This window comes from Chaetura pelagica, unplaced genomic scaffold, assembly GCF_000747805.2.
Source record: "Chaetura pelagica isolate M959 unplaced genomic scaffold, ChaPel_1.0 scaffold177, whole genome shotgun sequence".
NCBI lineage: Eukaryota > Metazoa > Chordata > Aves > Apodiformes > Apodidae > Chaetura > Chaetura pelagica.
In genome coordinates, this window is record NW_009953803.1 from 1,155,087 (window position 1) to 1,177,164 (window position 22,078).

Consider the following 22,078-nt stretch of genomic DNA (forward strand, 5'->3'; position numbering starts at 1 on the left):
CAGCCTGTTCCAGTGCCTTCCTACCCTCATGATGATGAACTTCTTCCTGCTGTCTAACCTAAAGCCTGAGAAGGCTCTGCAGGACACCCGAGCCAGCAACGGGCTTCGGGCAGGCCGTGCCGGCTGCTCCGGCCACGGAGCCACCTCACCTGGGATGGCCTTGGCCCACTTGACGGCAGCCACCACCTGCCTTCCCCCCAGCATGTTGAGGGTGGAGAGGATGCGCCAGCTGGAGTCGGGCAGGGTGCTGTCGTAGCCCGAGTACAGCACCTCGGGCTCGATCACCTCCAGCAGGGAGACCAGCGTGGGCGTCAGCTGCGGCAGCGAGGCGGGCACCATGCTCTTGTTCCCGGGCCCCTCCGGCGCATCCCGCGCTCCCGCTGCGCCCGCCGGCTGCATTCCTTTTATCTTCTTCTTTGTTTTCCGAGCTAGGAAAGTTTAGGGAAGTCACAGGTTAGATCATGGAAAGTGATGGCGCAGCAATAAAAAGGCCACAGAGGAAACGCTGCCTCCGTGTTCCTGTGCCGGCAGATCAGGCAGCCCAGAACTTAGCACATTTCTTCAGAAATCTGTAAATAATTTCATTTCCAATCTAATTAAGCTTCCTGTTGAAAAGAAACTTATTTTATGTTTTAATGAAAGTCACATTCACGTTATAAATGTTAAACAACATCTGCAGGCAGCACAAAGCACTGCCTGAGCCTACAACTTCTGTTACATGCAACGTTTCAGTGAAACTTCATGAGAGCACAACACCTCCTTGGAAACATCTGCAGAACTGCATGGTTTATGAGTTCCTTAAAATATTACCTACAGAAACCATACAGAAGAAAGGAAAAAAAAAAAGAAAAAGAAATATTTAATGGGTAAGAAGTAACTCAATCCCTTGAGCCAGGAAAAACATCTTTTTGAAAATGCTGGGCAGGAGGAGATTATTCTCTTGCCAGCTCTCTTGCATATAAATCATTGCTGTGTAATTAAACCATAAAACTCATTTGCCAAATAAATAAAACATCACACAGAGATGTTAACCATAAACTACAAAAAGTTGGAGCAACAATTTTATTAGCATATTGTCAATAATGGAGTCTCCCCCTTGGCTCTGGATGCAGTCTGCTACACTCAATGCACTATTTAACTGCCACCAAACGGGGCCCAGCTCTTTTCCTGTGTCTCAATTAATTAATTGATTTCTGTTCTGGAACGTCCCAGATAAATCAGTAGCACATAAAAGCATCATGTAATGTGCTTTCACATTCAGAGTTTCTACTGACCTACTCAGACTCTGTAACCATCAGCTCTGTGGGGTAACAACACAGCATCCCACTCCTGACCCTGCCTCTCCTACTGGCTCAGACAGAGACTTGAGAAACCAACAGCTAAAGAAAACAAATTCTCTACGGACCTTGCATAAAGTGCAGTTTCCCAAATCTTACACACTGGCCACATTTGCCAAGACTGTCATGAGGGAATAGCAACAGAGCTTCTTGTTATTCTCATCTATATTTTGAAATGGCTGCTACAAAACCCTTTCAACATTCCGGCATTTTTTGCCCCATTATCCTTGTTCTCAACAGCAAACGAACTCCTTTGACCGAAATGTACATGCACAAGCCTTCAGCTTCATGCAGACACTGGTATGGAGCAGTTCCAGCCCAGAAAGTCTAGGAAAATTATATTAAAAAGAAATATATCTGATAAGACGAAGTAATTTGCAAGAATTTTTACGAGGCTACGCTACTAGACCTGACTCAGATCCACAGTTGCAACTCACAAACAAAGAAGGTTGAGGTAACGTATGTCTTTACCATTTGTTTTCAAATATAAAAATACCACAGATTCAATGCCAGCTCCTCAGGGTACATGACAGAAGAGCAGCCATACAAATAAGCTCGGCATGGGAAGAAAAGCATCCAAGATTTTCTGCTCAAAACAGACAACCTCCAGGCCCTGTGCTCCGGCTCCCGCAGGGCGTTCCCGCTGCCCACTTCCCAGGACAGGTTTCCTGCCCCTGGGGCAGATGGTGTGTGCACCTGAGCCCCACGGGCAGCCCTGTGGCACAGCAAGCCCTGCCAGACCCACCTGGACACCACCCGCCTTGCCTGGAAAATGGGATTGACAGCAACACACCCCACTGCAGGTGCAGAGCAGGGCAGGGGATGTTACTGCAAAGAAACCCTTAAAAAAAAATATATATATATATAAAAATACAAAATAAAGAAGGCAGAAAAACCCTGTAACTTGCCAGCAGTTTAACTATAAAGTGCAGTATGAAAGGCCAAAAAAATTATGAGATTACTTTTTACAGGCATAAAACCTAACAATAAATCTTTTCTTCAAACACACCAGCAAGGGAAAGGGTGCCAAAGAGTGCCTGGGGTCAATCAACGAGGGAAGCGGAAACGAGAACTCAGCGAAACAAAAGACTGCAGCACAAAATACCACTTTTCCACTGTGTAAATCTCTAGCACCTGCAGCCTGATAGCTGTCTGTTTTCCCAGTCCCTTACAACCAAAGAACCAAGCAGCAGAAACAAGAAAGTTCCAGAAAAGGTTGATCATTAGGGCCAAAGGTGCTAAAACAAACTATAATAGAAAATTATCGAGTGTAAAAGAAGCCACTTTTGCCTCAGCACAAGAGCAGGTAAGAATTAAAATACTCTATGGTAGGTTTTATTTATTTTTTTTAATTTTTTTTTTACAATATTGAAATAAACATTATTCATTAAAAATAAAATTTGTATTCTACCCAATACCTAACAGTGAAATTCCTTGCAGGTATTAGAAACCTGGAGATACTCCAGGGCAGGTAGATGGAAGAATTCCACCTGCAAGGAAGGCGAGGTGAAAGGGGCCTTCAGACTGACATGCTAGGGCAGTGTCACCTCCCGCTCCTCATTATCTGGTCTGCTGACAAGCATTGTTTATGCACTGAGAATACATGACTTTTCAAAAAGAAATTACTGTCTTTTTAGACAGGTAGACAGGTAGGCACATTTCATTATCTTTTAAACAAGAGTAATTCCTGAACTGTGACCCTAAAATAGCCAAGATAAAAGGAACGCTTTTTTAAGCTTCTTTTGCACTTTGTACTGCCTCTAAGTTCTGCTTTATAGGAGCTCTTCTGTACACCCAGCTCACCATCTGCTCAACTCCCTGTTTCAGGGCTGCTTTGCCCCATGTCACAGCACCTTGGGCTTCTTCATTTTTGTGTCGCTGAGTTTCTAGATCTTCTTCCCCTCTTGATGATAAAAGCTTCTCCTCCCCCCGCCTTTTCCAACAACTTACATAACAATATCCATCCTCCAAAAACCCACTATTCTGTAGGATTCTCTGTGCCAAAATTCACAAACTCTGGCTGGAAGGGCTCCAAACTCCATGTGGGAAAGTGGCAAATATCAGACGTCATTCCATTTGAATTTTCTTTGGTGCAGCTCAAATGGCACGTCCTAGAGCCTGAGGTATTAATGCCTCCTTTAGAAACAGTTCACAGAACTTGATGCAGGAATGGAAAGGCTTAATATTACGAGTAATATAGGTAATATGGGGCTCTATTCATATGAATAAATACATGAGTATTATATATGAATGTTGAAAACAGCTATGGAGAGAAAAAATAGAAACAAGTCATAAAGCAGAATGTATTCTTTTCCACCTCAAAATGAAAACTCTCCTCCTGAAAGAGGCTAGAAGCAGAAGAGGAAAACAGGACGTGCTAGCACAGACTCCACTGTGCACATCACCTACCCCTCTAACAGCATTCACCACCTGCATTTCACTAAAGGATATTATCACTGACTGAAACGAAACTCTGTTCATATTTGCATCTGTCAAATACATATTTGACATTTTTGTTTTATCTGACAATTCTGATTATACAAGTATCACCATGATAACTATGCTAGTAAGTACTTTATTGATACCTACAGCTCAAGGAAAAAATATCAAGCATAACACGTAGCTGACAGGAATAAAAATGTTTTATGCCCTTTTACAACTGCTGCTCTACCTGTAGCTGATGTGGACTTGGGTTTCTCATAAGCCACACAGGACTTAGCAGAGAACAAACACATTCTGGTACATTTAAATGTATTTATTTAACCTATCTTTTCCAGAGAGATTCTGACAGACATTTAAGAAGCATCCACAGCACAAACAAAAAGCATTTTCTCCTCTGCAGTCTGAAGGTGTAAGCCCCACTTGAGCTCTGCCTCTCTGGGCTTTCCCTCCCAGCTGTGATTTCAGTGTCAGGTCAGTCTCCTGAGCTTGGATGGGCACATCTCACACTTCCCCCTGGGAATTCAACAGTTCTGCTGCCTCAGAGTCAGTGAAAAGCAACAAGATTTATGTGCTGACAGGAATAAAAAAGAACCCTGGTCTGTGTGTATGACTCACTCCTGCTGAGCACAAGGAAGGGAGCACAAGTGAGCACCACCAGAAAGCAGGGGAGAAATCTCAGTATGAAAAAAATCTTGCTTTTCATTAAAATGCTCACACATGCCATAAAATGCAGTATTTTTACCATATTAAAACCCTGCTCAGACAATTGCTTTAGAATCATAAGCAGCACGACCTTTATGGTCTAGGACCCAAAAGTAAAGCTGAAGAGCTGAGTTACCTTCCAGGTTCATGCCGGCCTGCAGACACTTGCGGTAGCGGCACGCGGGGCAGTTCTTCCGCCGGATCTTGTCAATAATGCAATCGTTTCTCCCAGCACACAGATAGTTGTGCTGCCCTGTGTTCAGAGACAAACAAAATAACCATAAGCTCTACTACTACAGTAACAGATGAGGCCATTGATTCCCCCTGTAATGTGCAGGAGCTGGAGACTATACTCACTGTACTTCATCCCTACGATTTCCCATCTCTATACAGCAAACAGATTTCTTGTATTTAGACACCAAACCAATAAAACTACGTAGAAAACCTATTTTTCTCTTACATTTCTCAAAGACATATTCTGCAGCATGTTTCCCATTTCCCTAGAGTTTCACAGGACATATGAGTAATGTCCATAACACATTTAGCAAGTATTTATGTCAACATTCCTACAGCCACACAGACGTGGCTTTCACCATTCTGAAACCAGGTTGGTTCTGGGACCAGAGAAATTGAACCATGAGGGCTCTGAATCATCAGAAAAACAAGCAGCAGAACAACACAGCTTTGGCCATCCTGGGTTCCTGAAGACAGGACCCTGTCTACATGAAGAATTGTATATAAATACACAGTTGCTGTCCCACCCTCATCTTTCCTCTTCTCCTGTAGTTCTCCTCTTAGCTGAAAGAAATACCCTTTATATTGATACAGTCATTTTCTGCAACTGTTTCCATTACAGTGTAAAGGTGTTTGGACAAAGGGACCAAAAGGGGTTTCAGGCTAAAGCCCGGAAAACCAAGGTGCAGAGTCAGCTTGATCCACACACTAACAGGTGCCTGGCAGCTATTAATGAAAAGGGTATTGCAGAAACAAATTCTTCTTACATATGTTCCTAATAAGAAAAATGCCTATAAGAGACAAAAGCAAATTATTTGTTCCTTAAAGCGAATACTAGAACTAACAGATCCTGGAAGAGCTCCTGAAAACATCCACACTCCTTCATCCAAATGATTAAGGCTGGAATGGTCTGTGGAACAATAAAAATGAAAGCAGATGTAAGCCCCGAGCAACTTATTGCCCTTTTTCAGCTACAAGCCTGCTCACATTTTTACCATTACCACAGCTGGTAAGATGCAGCAAGGTGCACCACTGCTCAAAGGAATGAATGCTTCCATCTCTTCATGTGTCAATACTTTTGCGATTTCTTTTAAGCTTGAGAACAGGCAAACCCATTGCTATGACACATGTTCAGCTGCCAATGCCCTTCTGAAGGTTATTGAGTGACCTCATTTTAATCAACGATACAGGTGATTATTTCCTTCAAATAAAGAGCCTGGCTCTAAACGGGAGTGCAGCTCTTGTCAGGCTGTAGCTCTGAACAGCATCATTCCAGCCCTGAGGAATCACTCCCCTTTCATGGATGATGGGAATATCTTTAACTTTTCTACAGCTCTCTGATCCTGAAACAGAGTCAGACACTGAGGTACAACCTGCTTCATGCTTACGCAGCCCAAAACGACAGCTGACTTGCTCTGCCATGCACACTAGAGTCACATGTAGTTCTCCATCACCTCTATTTCCCAGAATGGTTTTCTTCCCTGTATTAGAGAGAAACCTTAATGATCCAAAACCACACACATGTGATCTAGCTACTCCAGCAAGTACCACATGTGGGCATCTAATATTGGCAGAATTGCTTACAGGAAAACTTGTAAACTATCAGAAACTCACATACAACAAATGTATCAAGTTTCATGTTCAGTTTTATACACAAAACAGCTCACATGAAACTTACAATCACAAACAAAAAGTCTAATGCACACAGACCAATATTTGTATATAAAAAGACAAATAAACAAAAACAACAGTGAAAGAAAAGGAAAGAAACAAAAACCCAAGACAACAATACACCCTTTACACGGTGAGTGAAAGGGAGCATTTTATAAATGTAAATGGAACCCGTGCTGCAGATAATCAACCCATTATCAATGTTATTTACTACAAGAAGAACAGTGATGTAATGGATAGGATTTTCCAGTAGGATTCTAGCAAAAACATGGATTCCAGCAAGATTGAATGGACTGGGTTTGAATGTGGATGACATATATGTGCATTCTATCTTTTTAACCAGCAAATTCATCAGAAGATGCCTTACCTTCCACAGCTCTTTTGAAGAACACTTTGCAGCTGCCACAAGTGAGAACTCCATAATGGCACCCAGAGGCCTCATCAGAGCAAACCAGGCAAAGCTTGGGAGGTGGTCCCGTAGTTGCTGAGGTTGTGGAGGGAGAAGAGCTTACATCTGATCTCATTCCAGGGCTAAAAAAAAAGCATTAAAATACATTTAATTAAGATTTATGGGATACTGGCAAAAGTAAGATCCATAACTGCCAGAAACAGGTTGTCCTTACCCTCAAATATCACAGTTCTGCTCACAAGGTTCACTGGACTCCGAAAGAGTTAACCATGAAATTAGTAAAACGTAAGTAAAGCTGTATGGAATTTTCACTGCCTCTTTGACTAGGTCACGATTACCTCCCTTGCACATTTCTGAAGCCAAGTTTCTTGCACAATTATCCTAGCCTTTAAAACTGACTCTTAAAACATGCTCTTATTCCATATTGTTTTCATTACTGTCACATTCCCTGCAGTCTGCACCGAGTCCTGCAAGAGCTTTCTTTCCAGCACCGTCAGGAGTTTTCTACTGGGATACTATTATGCAAGAAGCTGTGCAAATTAAGCCATATATTGATATATATTTAAAGTAATACATGATCATTTCACCCCAACATTTTAGGAGAAAATACTTATTCCTAATTGCAGGATGTAAACATAGAGGCCATCTGGAAATGAAGTGTTAGCTCCTTAAAAAAAAATAAAATAAATAATTGCTTGAAAAATAATAAAAACCCAATCTGTTGTAATCACCTTCAAGTTGCTTCTAATCATAAGGGCTGAACCGATGCTGGTTGTGCCAAAGCTCAGAGGTTAATCTCATTCAGCAACTCAAGATCAACAAACCCTGGCGTGTTACCCACTGGAGGCTGCCTCGACACTCCCCTTCGAAGGCCCATTTTGTTGAGTTTGTTTTCACAAAATTTAAACTTTTGAAATTAAATTTGTATCCTCTTCGCTTGACTTAAAGGCAATTTCCACAGAATTTTCTGTCCAGCCACCTGGGCTCCAGCCACCTGGCAGATGAAGCCAGAAACTAACACTTTTTTTAGGCTTCGGTGCCTCCGCTCAGAAACTCCCCCGAACATCCACGCTCCCTAATGTGGGCCTGACACTTGTGTGTGGGCAGGTTTTCATGGAAAATTCCTTTTCCTTACCTCAAGACAGTCTGACCAGACTCCAGTCACACATTTTTAAAAAACCCACAGTTCTCGAACATTCAAAAAAATCTTAAAATTCCAGCCCAAACTGAAACACTCCAGCACCTGGAGGTTCTGAACATGCCTCCTCCACACGCTCCAGCCCCAGAGAGGGCTCACAAATGCATCTTTAACTACACACTCCCCTCGTTTCTACAAGGGCAGAGGCACCCTAGGAATGTAATGATGGAAGACTCCCCCACACACACACCTTAATGATCCATTTGGAAAAAGGAGTTAAACTGTTCCTCCACTTTGCAATGTCATACATCCCCCACAAAAAATCCAAAGAAAACAACAATTTTTTAAAACCAGTAATGACAGAAGTCACAACCTACTGCAACCTGCCTCATTTTATCTGAAGTTTTAGGCCCACTAGCTCTTTTCCTTATACTAAAAATGTCAATTTAAACATTTGAATTCAGGCTAGGAGCCTAGGATTTTAAATAAGAAAGATGTAACTTGAGAACTTCATTTCATTAAAATGATTAAACCCAGAAAAAGATGGAAACATCTTTCTACGGGTAGTTTTGAAGACAGCTAATTTAGATACACAAATTAAACTCCTTATAACTTACAAATTTCTGACAAAAGCATTTTTAAGGGAACATTCATCAACTGTCACAGAAACTATGGCAGTGCCAGATATATTCCACTGCAACTTTTCAATCACCTTTAATTTTTAAACAGGGCTCATTTTCTCTACCAGTACCCTAGAAAATGTAATATGAGAAAGAAAACAGATGATGTGACTTACAAAACTAAAAATAAATTATTACATTGATTAATAAAGCAGCAGCCAGCAATCTAATCTGGGCTTCTGGCATATCTTTTCAAGCCTGGCTCTATCAGATAAGGCCAATATTTACTAACTGTGTGGAGAGCTGCCAGCCAGGGACAGTCCCCTGGTTGTGTAAAACACAATTTTGCTTGCCTAAAACATGCAGCAGCAGAGGGGCTGCAGGGCAGGGGGGGTCTCCAGAGAGCTACACCCCAGGCTGGAGACTTGATGTAAATCTTCTGTGTACCTATATGTTCTAAAAGACAAACAACCACTTCCTAAGGAAGAAGTAAGGGAGGAAAATTACACTCCCAGACAATACAATAATAAAAATGTTACCTTTTAGGTACTTGCAGAAATGTTTTTAAACTCAACAAAACCCTAATGACCTTTGAGTCTTATGTAAATAAAATAAAAAGCCGAGAAGTACAGATGAGAGAGGAAAAAAAATCCCAAATGTTAAGGGTTCCAAATTTGCAAAAAGCTTTAATTAAATTTTGAGAGGCTAAGTTGTTTAAGGCACTGAGCTCCATTCCCACTTACTTTCAAAAATTATTTATATACAATCTCACTTGATTTGTAAAGATCTGTTGTTTCCAGTCAAGGAAAACAAGGGGGTAAAATGGAAAGACTTCAAGAAGATGCAGCTGCAGTGACCAGCTCTGCAGAAATCCAGTTGTTTAACCAAAGCCATTTCTGTGTTAATCATTTACCAGAGGTTTTCAAACCAGGGTCAAGGTCCAAACTGTATTAAGCCGGGTGTGTTAGCATTTATGGTGGTGGGAAGTTTTCCTTTCGGGGGGGTCACGTCATCCCCCCGTGGTGGCCGGGGCACAAGGTGGTCCCACCGGGCTCCTCCGAACAGGCCCTTGCAGCCCCAACATGGTGACAGCAAAGTCACAGCCCTGCCATCAGCTACAAACACGTGGCAGAAAGATGTGGCTGAGGAAGTGACTGGTGGTTCTGAAGAAACCTTCCTCCACTGCTGAAGAAGACATCTGCCTTTTCCTCTTTCTTCTGTGAAGAACATAAAATCTCCCCGACACAACACAATGTGCTCCCGCCCTGGTATGCTGGGCCTGCTAACACACTGATGTGATGAAAAAAATATATTATGTTCCTGTTACTTTACATTATTGAACTAAAAAACCCTCTAGTGAGATAACGAAGAGATTAATACTTCCAGCAACTAAATGTGCTGGTTTTTTAGTGTCTACAACTCACACACAAGCTGAGGATGACCAGCCTTGACTGCACTTTGTCCAAAACTATTCCCAGTCCTAGCACAGTTCTGCTGTGAACTCTTAAAAAATGTGAATTAAATTAGCACCAATAGCAAGTTACACATGTGCAATGAGAAGAGAACTTGGCTAACAGTTAACAGTTTAAAAACTAATTGCTTGTAAGGAAAATGGCTGCAAGCTATGGAACAGAAGCAGCATCTGGGGAGAGCTGTGGGGCTGTCAGGCAGAGAGCAGCTCTCAGCAATTGTCACCTTTTGAAAAACATCTACCCTGAAGAAAAATTCTGGGGAAACGCATAATGGAAGCTCTTTTCAGACATATGGACAATCCAGGTACTCCCTGGTGTTGTTACACATTACAAAAACAGAACACTTGCAACTGCCTCCTAAAAAACCTGTCAGAAAATGCTACCCATGTCCACTGGCAGCTCCAAGGGAAGAAATGGAGGCAGCGTGTCCAGGGTGGGAAGAAATGGCTCAGGATTTGACTGCATTTATTTTGACTGGTCTTTGATAAGACTTCAGTTTGCTTCTACCTCTAATCTCATGCTTCACACGTCCAAGCTGTAGTCACTCCCGACACCCCCAGACCACACCACTGCACACCAGCAGCCCTGCTCCTCCAGCCTCACTCCCCCCAGGGCTGAATTCATGTGCTCTTGAAAGAGTTGCTTATCTGCTGCAGTTGTATCACCAAACTAACTGTAAAGAAACGATTTTCAATGTCATTGCTGCCTGGGCCTCATTCTTATCTTCTAGCACTGAGAACAATGTAAACACTCAGCTGCATACACCAACTGATTACATTTTTTGAATTGCTTGCTTATTTTTTATTAACTAGAGAAGCTACTATTTGTTTTCTATACCCTCTTGGCCAGAAAGCAGTTTTCAGTTCAAGCAGGAAGATTTTTTAAAACAAGGCACTATACTTTTCATTACAATATTAGAATAAAAGTATATTTACCAATTGAAAATAATTTTGAAAATGTATTTTTCCTAAGAACCTGCACCACTGGTTACCATGGTCTTCCCTGTCTCTTGTAATGTACTCACTTCAGTTTAAAGAGACTGAAAATTGGTACAAGTTGGTAAGAACCAATGTTGTTCTCCCAGGCTGGCTACACACCCTATGCAGGGACACAGCCTTGGCTTGGCCACCCCAGGGCTGCCCACAAAACAAAACAAGCCAACCAAATAATTTAAGAATAGGTAAGTTCTGTAGAAAAGTTTTCTTTCCTGTTATGTACTGAAAACAGAACTGAATTGCTGTGGTAGAAGTGCTGTTCTTGATTACAAGCGTGTCCCCAGTTATGCCATAATAAATTAAAAACTTTTCTCTGAATTACAGCATTTAACCAAAGCCTGCAAATAAAAGCATCCAGCACGAGTGTTTTACAGCCCCTCTGAAAGCCAACAAACACCAGTTCCTTACCCACCCACCCAGATAAATCCCATATCGTGACTTGATAAACCAGAAAACCAGATTTTTAACTAACGGTCTGGACTTGTGCACCCGGCTGGAACACAACCAAGATAACACCAACACGGGGCACGTGTCACCCGGGAAGGCCATGGCAGCCTTGCCTGGCTGCAGGGAAAGCCACTCTTCCACAAGGAGACTGGCAGGTGCCTTCCTGCCTCCTCCCGATGGGCTCTGTGCACCAGGACGTATCCTACTGCTCATTTACCAGGGAGTGCAGGGATCCTAACCCACAGAAAAAATTAAAAAGAGACATACCTGAGGCAGCAAAGTCTCATAATTAATCTCTACAGCTGCACAGTAACAAGTTTTACCACTCTCTGCTGTGCAAGGAAAGCAGACTGGACCATTCACCGTTTTGTATAAAGTTGCCTCAAGTACCATACATGGTTTTTTTCCACCAACATCATAACAAGGACATTGACCCAAGTATCCAGCCTGAGTTCCAACCAAACAAGTGACTCCAGTTTACATGAGAAAAGACTTCACATATATCAGTTATGAAAGATCTGATGTATAAAAATACACTTACCATCTGCAAAGTAAATGAGAATAAATACCTTTCCTTTAAGATTTGCAGTATAGAACCAGCCAAACCCTGATGCTGATGAGGTTTTGATCAGTCTGGAGGTCTAATAAAGAACCTCAACTGCAAACCTAAGCTCTGTTCTCCACAATTTCATGAAGAAATAGCAGTAAACTAGAAAACCCAGCACACAGAAGCTCTGAATGTACAGAAGTCCTGCCTCTTGCACAGCTGCCTCCATCCTCAGCACCCAATGCTGTGCTGGGAGCTCCCAGGAGCTCTGGCACGAGGGGCAGCCCAGCAGGGACATCACCCTGCGAGGGGCACCCCACGCCCCCAGCTCCCTGCAGCAGCAGCGACACAGTCCTGACTCGGATGAGCTCCAGCAACAAACACGTGCTGCCCAGAACGGGCCTCACAGGGAGCTCGTGTCTTCCCAACGTCGGGCAGAGGCAGGGACTGCCACTCCAAGCACTGCTGCTTCATTTCTCATAAATTATACCCTATTAAATAAAACTCCAGCCCGAGAGCACAGGCAAACACCAGCAGCACCTTCACGGAGGAGCAATTGCAGCGATTCCCGACACAGCGCACGGGAAGCAAACCCACCCACTGAACAGCGCAGGCTCCACGGGCTCCGTGCCCTTCTCCCTTCTCAGTTCCCACTTGCATTTATTCCAAAACCCAGGGATGGTCCCACCACAGTGACCTGGTGCTGCCTCTAACACACCGAGGGGCTCGGGGGAGCCCCAGATCCCCCCGCACCACTGGCCTCCCTGCTGCCCCTCGAAATGGCGTCCGCTCCCATTTTGCAGCTTGCACAGGAGCAAGGAAGAAACACTAACAGAAGGGAGCCACGCCACTGGGTTGGCTTTTTTTTTTTCTTCCTTTTTTTGGATCCTCTCCAGAATGTAAAGGTTTCAAGGGCACAGGCAAAGCTTTCTTGGAATGGATAAATGGTAATTGATGTTGCAGCTGCAACCTTAGCTAGAGGTCTTGGGATTTCAAATATACTACAGCTCTAAGTATTTATGACCAGAGCATGATAATTAAATTATATGTTCTAAACTCTTAAATTTATGACAATGCTCCAGCAAAGCAGCCAAAAGTCCTACCTTCAAGGGTAGGACTTAATTTCTATATGAATCAATTTATGCATACTTCTCCAAAGAGGTGTTTGGCTTCTTTTTACATTTCACTCTGCATCTCTGCTTCCGTAAGTAAAGAGGCAGCAAAAAAACCATAAGACAGAAGCCAGTACCATGACACTTTCATAAAACCTCTACATAAAAACTGGAATCAAATCACCCTGGGCCATCCGAATTCCTTATGCTTTTTTGGGTGAGAAAATAAGCATTTCATCTACATGTAATTTTTCAGACGGGTTATGGATCATCTACAGACTTGCCTTCCAGGTCCCCACGCGGCAGACGCCTCCAGCTCGCCGTGCCACGTACACGCTCTGCGTTTACAAACCGAGGTGCAAGCAGCTGTCTCTGCACAGAGACCCTCATCAGGAAGAACACAAAGCTAATACATACTCAGGAGAAGAAAGCTCAAAAATCTATTCAGACATTGATTTATGTTTTAATTTTTTTAAATTTTAAACTGGATACACAAAATTGTTGCTAGTCCATTCAGCCTCTGAAAGCAGAAACACCATTTCCCACCTCGGCAGCTACAGAAACACATTTTACCTGAGTGACACTTTCTTGGAAGCAGTTTCTTAGTTTTTGAGCTTTCACAAAGTAGCCAAAAGCCAACGTACTCACGGGAAATTTATTATCTTAACCCAGGTCTTTTAACACACTGATTTAATTTGCTGGTAGAGTTAATCCAACCAGAGAGCAGAATATTCAGTTGTTATTAGAACAGACCCACAAGCTTGGATCAGTCACAACATTTTAGCTTATCCTACCCACACAGGCAGCACGTATCAGAGAAGTGTTTTACTCCTTATTCATGTTGTACCACGAGAACTGAACTTAAAAATATTTAAATGGGATTAGTTCCATTAATAACCCCAGTGTGAGGTCTGCACTGCTCTGGTCACCTTGACGTGAGTGCTGGTGTCAATCACAGGACTGCAGGGGCTGCTGCCAGAGGGATGCTGCTGGGAAGGGAGTCAGAGTCCGAGGTCCTGGTGGATCCCAGCCTGCATGGAATAACATTGCTGGTACTGTAAGGAAGGCAGGGAAAGATTCACCTCAACTGCAATAGTCACCGAGCAGGTATTTTAAAAGCTGCAGGATAACACCTGCATAGTGACACTGAGTCACAAAGCTGTGAATAAATTTAGACTTGGACTTAAAAAGTTGATTTCTGCTATTCTGAAAATAAAAAAAAATAAATCAGGACTTTGTGCTGGCAGTGTAACCCTCTGACAGCCACCCAAACACTGCCTCGTATGCATGTGTACACAAGGACTTACTCACCACAGTCTGTGCTTTTATCAGCACTGTGTAACTATTTTCTGCTTTGCCATTAAAAAAACAAACAACCACTAAAAAAAAATTTAAAATGAAATTAATAAATACAAGAGAGCAGAGCTTAACTCTTCTGAGGAGGAGAGAAAGATGGAAGCAGGGCAGGAGGAGCAGAAAGGAACATTTCTTCCTTAATTCTTTCTACAGACCTTCAAGGAAGCTCTGTTTAAAAGTGGAACCGATACTAAAAGACAGTCAAGATGGTTAATTCCTCAGGGCACAAACTCCATTTCCTTGTCAGCCTGTGCGAAGCCCTGCACAGTGTGTCTTTACCCTTGGCATGGGCTTTCACACTGTTTTGTCAATGAAAATAGAACATTTACATGCGGAGCAGTTTATTATGGAGTATTAACCGGCGTGTTGCACTGCGGGCTCTGCTTCAGTGGGAATGTATGGAGAGGAGGGTGGGACTGGTGCCAACCCGAGGTTTTGGCCTCCGTCCATTTGATGCGGATCCAGGATGACTTAGTTGACTGTTGAGTCATAGGTTGGTTCAATTGACATTATTTTACATTTGACTAGTTACTGTTCTTTAAACTTTGAACAGGAGTCCAGGAGCTCAAAAACCAGCACTGAAGCAAAAAGAAAGCAGCCAGAGCAGAGTTTAAACAAGAACAATACTTAAGCAAGAAGAATACTCTCCTTAAATGACATCTACTTTTAGCTGAGATAGCTGAAAAACAAAACCTCACAATTTTATAAGTTTCTGTTACATTACCAAGAAGCTCTAACACCCAATATTAACTTCAAAATTACTGAAGAAGTTCTGAGATCTCCTCCTCTCTCCAGTAACATAAAGGTGGGAAGGAGAAGCAAATGTTTTCTGCTCTAAAAAAAATAAATCTGTAAACAACTACTATATTTTTAACAGCTATAACAGTAAAATATTCCTGAATCAGGCAGTCCATGTGCATGCTGTTAATTCTTCTTAGTACTCTAACTGAAAAAAAAAATAAAAAATGAACCCCCAAGAGTTACTGCTTCGGACTGAAGGTAAGAGACACCCATAAATGCTACTGGTTTATGTTTTAGAACCATCTGTGTGTTTCACACAGATGTTCTCAGAAATGAACCTGTCCTACAGATGCACTGAATTTAACAACAGAATTCTGGGTGAAGGTTCATGCCTCATATTTTCAATGTATCTACTGAACTCAGTTTTTTCCTGCTCCATTTCACCCCAATTTCAGACAGCAGGTATGTTTTCACTAAGTTTTGATCCCCTGTGAGGAAATTCAATGTTACAGCCACTTGCCTTCAGAAAACTGGTCAGCAGGTAAAGAAACAAGCAGACGAAGAACCTGAGTTGTCTTTAGTAAGGGCCACGCAGAGAGCAGGGAGACTAGGCTCTGTTACACTCACCTAGCAAGGAGAGAATCTGCTTTCCTAACTTCCAAGAGCATGAAAAACAAACAAAAAGCACTAAAACCATCACATATAGGGTAGTCGGCTAGAAGAAAAAAAAAATACTTCTGATGATTTTGGGATCTTAGTCACAGAGGAGGGTGACTGCAAGATGTTCTTAGTGTTGATGGCCAGAACTGAGGTTCAGCACCAACTCAGTACTAAGAATTGTGTACGGTGCTACCCTGGGTGTGTGGGTAAGGCTCCCCAGTCAGTCATCAGCAGTAACTTCACTTGAAAGGGTAAAGATTCTTTTTTTACCACATTAGAGAGAGAACAGACATTCTTGCAGGCAAGGTAAGGAGCAAATTCCAAATTCTTGGGGACTTAAAAATCAGAAACTTGCTGAAGGACAAGCCACCATGAGGCATGCTGTGACATTCCCCACGCTGAAGGCTGCCAAAAGTTTTCTTTCATGTTCCATGTTTAGTCTTTGCTGCATTTTATCCTTCATACTCAGACCTGTGTGTGTACACAAGAGAGCTCAAAACTAAGCGAATCTGTTTAAAAAAGGTATTCTCCAAAGTCTTACAAACTATTTCAGTGCCCTTAATAACACAATTTCATTTCCTTTTCACTGGCCTCTGACACATCTGATGCAAAGAATACATACAAAGCCACTCCTCCCCACACACCAATAGGAAGAAAAGCATGTAATAAGTTTGTTTATTGACATAAAATCAGCCACCTAAACGTGCATAATAACCTCAGAAGGTCAAGCAACAAGACTCGTATGACGTGTAGAGCTATTTAATGTAATTTTCATGGCACTTCCAAGTCAACTCCACTGAATTATCTGGTAGAGTGCTATAATTACTTTTGTCAACACTGTTGAGCAATTACAGACACAATTTCTGCTATACCACGAATAGGCAATAGGTTATTATCTGCTTTTGTTTCCACTTGGCATCCATGTCACACACAAGACGCTTTACCACATCCCTCATGCTCCCAGACTTTACAAGCACTTCTTGCCTTGTCTTTTTCCCCTTCCACGACACTTTTAGGTCTTGCTTGCTTTCTCTCCCCTGGATTTCTCTTATTATTTTACCCAGTTTGCCCTCCACCCCTCCCCTCAGATGAAGGAAGCTCAAGTCCTTCCTTGCTGACCCTCACACCGTTTCCTGGCCACATTGTTCATCTCTGCCTCTTTGTGTATTTTCTCTTCCTGAGCAGTACTGGGAACCCCTCCCAATTTACACTCCATCTGTAAACTTCATTAGCAGGCTGTTTACCCCTCTCCCATAACTATCACATGTTGACTAGCTGGATAGCAATAGCCTGTGCACACCTATCTCCACAGCACCTCTTTCTGCAGGCCTGCTGTGCCTCCAGGGTGTGTGCTGCTCAGTTATTGTTTCCAGGCTGACACAGTGGGAAATCCCATGTTCTTGCAGAAAAGTATTAAAAAAACGTTCCTGGTGGGAAACTATGCTTTCTTTCCCTGAATGTCAGTGCTCATTACGACTGGACACACTCTTAAAAGGTCCTGATGGAGATAACAAATGTTTTACAAACCATCACTATCTACTTTTATCTTTCACTGTCATTCGCAAACCATTTGGCCGCTCAGATTTGCTGGTAGGTCATGGTAACTCAAATAGAAAATTTTAACTGATTGTAATTAACTCTGGTCATTGCTCAAGATGTGCTTAGCACTGAATACATTGCATTCACATCCACAACAGATTTTAAGTAACTGCTATTTAGGCTACGAAGCCTGTTCCAGTAAAAAAGCTAGAGTATTCCTTTTGGAAAAATGGAAAGCTGTTTATAAAAGAGACATGATTTAAGGCATGAGTATTTTAGGAGAGGTTAGATATCATTCCACTCACTGCCTGCAGAAAGCAGGTGTTTAATTCAGCTTTTAAAGACTAGGTATTAGCCACTGGGTCCTTACTTCTATACAAAAGTACAATTAGAAGTGCCACTAATAAAATGGTTATTTCATCAGTTTCTCATATTTTTCATGAACCCAATCAAACGAAAATACACAAATACTGCTTTTTGAGCTGCAGCTAGGAAGGGCTTCAAAGCCCCAAACGTGCTGGAAGACCTGAAAAGAACATACAAGAGATGAAAATCCGGCAAAGCTGGAGATACAGGGTTGGGGGGGGGGGGGAGAAAAAGGGTTACTTAGTTACTGTTCTTTAAACTTTGAACAGGAGTCCAGGAGCTCAAAAACCAGCACTGAAGCAAAAAGAAAGCAGCCAGAGCAGAGTTTAAACAAGAACAATACTTAAGCAAGAAGAATACTCTCCTTAAATGACATCTACTTTTAGCTGAGATAGCTGAAAAACAAAACCTCACAATTTTATAAGTTTCTGTTACATTACCAAGAAGCTCTAACACCCAATATTAACTTCAAAATTACTGAAGAAGTTCTGAGATCTCCTCCTCTCTCCAGTAACATAAAGGTGGGAAGGAGAAGCAAATGTTTTCTGCTCTAAAAAAAATAAATCTGTAAACAACTACTATATTTTTAACAGCTATAACAGTAAAATATTCCTGAATCAGGCAGTCCATGTGCATGCTGTTAATTCTTCTTAGTACTCTAACTGAAAAAAAAAATAAAAAATGAACCCCCAAGAGTTACTGCTTCGGACTGAAGGTAAGAGACACCCATAAATGCTACTGGTTTATGTTTTAGAACCATCTGTGTGTTTCACACAGATGTTCTCAGAAATGAACCTGTCCTACAGATGCACTGAATTTAACAACAGAATTCTGGGTGAAGGTTCATGCCTCATATTTTCAATGTATCTACTGAACTCAGTTTTTTCCTGCTCCATTTCACCCCAATTTCAGACAGCAGGTATGTTTTCACTAAGTTTTGATCCCCTGTGAGGAAATTCAATGTTACAGCCACTTGCCTTCAGAAAACTGGTCAGCAGGTAAAGAAACAAGCAGACGAAGAACCTGAGTTGTCTTTAGTAAGGGCCACTCTTCAGAAAACTGGTAAGAAACAGGTAAAGAAACAAGCAGAGGAAGAACCTGAGTTGTCTTTAGTAAGGGCCACGCAGAGAGCAGGGTGACTAGGCTCTGTTACACTCACCTAGCAAGGAGAGAATCTGCTTTCCTAACTTCCAAGAGCATGAAAAACAAACAAAAAGCACTAAAACCATCACATATAGGGTAGTCGGCTAGAAGAAAAAAAAAATACTTCTGATGATTTTGGGATCTTAGTCACAGAGGAGGGTGACTGCAAGATGTTCTTAGTGTTGATGGCCAGAACTGAGGTTCAGCACCAACTCAGTACTAAGAATTGTGTACGGTGCTACCCTGGGTGTGTGGGTAAGGCTCCCCAGTCAGTCATCAGCAGTAACTTCACTTGAAAGGGTAAAGATTCTTTTTTTACCACATTAGAGAGAGAACAGACATTCTTGCAGGCAAGGTAAGGAGCAAATTCCAAATTCTTGGGGACTTAAAAATCAGAAACTTGCTGAAGGACAAGCCACCATGAGGCATGCTGTGACATTCCCCACGCTGAAGGCTGCCAAAAGTTTTCTTTCATGTTCCATGTTTAGTCTTTGCTGCATTTTATCCTTCATACTCAGACCTGTGTGTGTACACAAGAGAGCTCAAAACTAAGCGAATCTGTTTAAAAAAGGTATTCTCCAAAGTCTTACAAACTATTTCAGTGCCCTTAATAACACAATTTCATTTCCTTTTCACTGGCCTCTGACACATCTGATGCAAAGAATACATACAAAGCCACTCCTCCCCACACACCAATAGGAAGAAAAGCATGTAATAAGTTTGTTTATTGACATAAAATCAGCCACCTAAACGTGCATAATAACCTCAGAAGGTCAAGCAACAAGACTCGTATGACGTGTAGAGCTATTTAATGTAATTTTCATGGCACTTCCAAGTCAACTCCACTGAATTATCTGGTAGAGTGCTATAATTACTTTTGTCAACACTGTTGAGCAATTACAGACACAATTTCTGCTATACCACGAATAGGCAATAGGTTATTATCTGCTTTTGTTTCCACTTGGCATCCATGTCACACACAAGACGCTTTACCACATCCCTCATGCTCCCAGACTTTACAAGCACTTCTTGCCTTGTCTTTTTCCCCTTCCACGACACTTTTAGGTCTTGCTTGCTTTCTCTCCCCTGGATTTCTCTTATTATTTTACCCAGTTTGCCCTCCACCCCTCCCCTCAGATGAAGGAAGCTCAAGTCCTTCCTTGCTGACCCTCACACCGTTTCCTGGCCACATTGTTCATCTCTGCCTCTTTGTGTATTTTCTCTTCCTGAGCAGTACTGGGAACCCCTCCCAATTTACACTCCATCTGTAAACTTCATTAGCAGGCTGTTTACCCCTCTCCCATAACTATCACATGTTGACTAGCTGGATAGCAATAGCCTGTGCACACCTATCTCCACAGCACCTCTTTCTGCAGGCCTGCTGTGCCTCCAGGGTGTGTGCTGCTCAGTTATTGTTTCCAGGCTGACACAGTGGGAAATCCCATGTTCTTGCAGAAAAGTATTAAAAAAACGTTCCTGGTGGGAAACTATGCTTTCTTTCCCTGAATGTCAGTGCTCATTACGACTGGACACACTCTTAAAAGGTCCTGATGGAGATAACAAATGTTTTACAAACCATCACTATCTACTTTTATCTTTCACTGTCATTCGCAAACCATTTGGCCGCTCAGATTTGCTGGTAGGTCATGGTAACTCAAATAGAAAATTTTAACTGATTGTAATTAACTCTGGTCATTGCTCAAGATGTGCTTAGCACTGAATACATTGCATTCACATCCACAACAGATTTTAAGTAACTGCTATTTAGGCTACGAAGCCTGTTCCAGTAAAAAAGCTAGAGTATTCCTTTTGGAAAAATGGAAAGCTGTTTATAAAAGAGACATGATTTAAGGCATGAGTATTTTAGGAGAGGTTAGATATCATTCCACTCACTGCCTGCAGAAAGCAGGTGTTTAATTCAGCTTTTAAAGACTAGGTATTAGCCACTGGGTCCTTACTTCTATACAAAAGTACAATTAGAAGTGCCACTAATAAAATGGTTATTTCATCAGTTTCTCATATGCCAATCCCTTCATTTCTGTTGTCTGTCAAACGAACAGTCATCAATCCATCCTACCTTTAAAAATATTTACATAAAGCAAAGGGGGGAAAAAAAAGATCCATGCCAATCAGACATGCTTCAGAAAACCCCACCATGGTACAACTTCAGTTGATACAAACCCTGTAAGCTTCATCAACAGCTTTTTCATCAGTAGTCAGGACTAGAGAAACAAAACGAAGCATGGAAAAGAAACCAAAAGGAAAAACTGGGAACTCAAAAACTATGTCTGCATCTGTAAATCACAACAGACTTTGTAAAAATGATTTTTTTTCAAAACAGTAGCATCCAAATTTCCAATGGATTTAAGTGCTGCATCTCTTGCTGCCCCTCAGCATCATTCGTCCCAGGCTGGCTTGGGCTTGTCAGGACAGTCTGTGACTGATGCTTCAAAGTACAGACAGAGTTTAACAGAAAAGAGATGCAGACACACAGAAAGTCTTAATTTTACTAATAAAAAGCATGTTATGGTGCTCCTCTTATCTAAAACACAACATTCTGATTTTAAATAAGCATTTCTTGTGCTGCAGTAACAATAACTTGAACTGCTCCTGCATCTCCAGGAGACATGGATCACACGCTTCAGCAAACTTCAATGCTCTGTGAGATCCTCTCTCTCTGAAGCTTTTTTACCCTTGCAAAGCTTTTCTCAGATTCATAGGGCTTCAGAGAAATCAATTCCATAACAAACATCTTTGTGAAACAGGAAAGTGGCTGAGAGTGAAGTAGTGAGTGCTACAACCTGCCAGCCAGCACAGGCTCTGCTGCAACACCCCAGCCCCGCGCCTCTGCTCTGCCATTCGTGTGTTTCATCCGAGAAACATTAAACAAAGGTCAGATCGACAAACAAGAAAGTTTCCTAATAGGAACAAACTGAACATCTATTGCACATTTAACTCATTGCTTCAGCAAGCTCTTGTTGGTTAAGCCCCTGATAATCCAGGGGTTCCCTTGGCACAAGCGTGTGCCGGACGTGCGGTGCGCCCAGCGCTGCCCGACCAGGGCCTGGGAGGCTCTGCCCTGCTGGCCCTTCCCGGGAGAGAGGAGCAACCTGCCCTGCGAATGGAGTCATCACCCCATAGCACACC

At 42.2% G+C, this 22,078-nt stretch overlaps 1 protein-coding gene across 1 annotated transcript in view; it reads right to left on the minus strand.

Annotated features, from left to right (window-relative positions):
• NR3C1 (nuclear receptor subfamily 3, group C, member 1 (glucocorticoid receptor)) overlaps positions 1-22,078 on the minus strand; it is a 56,578-nt gene that overhangs the window by 12,582 nt on the left and 21,918 nt on the right. The window contains exons 2-4 of the mRNA XM_010001231.1: positions 6,754-6,917; positions 4,618-4,734; positions 150-428 (exon numbers count right to left, since the gene is read on the minus strand). Coding sequence (XP_009999533.1) covers positions 150-428; positions 4,618-4,734; positions 6,754-6,917 — 560 coding nt within the window. The remainder of the gene's footprint in view (positions 1-149; positions 429-4,617; positions 4,735-6,753; positions 6,918-22,078) is intronic.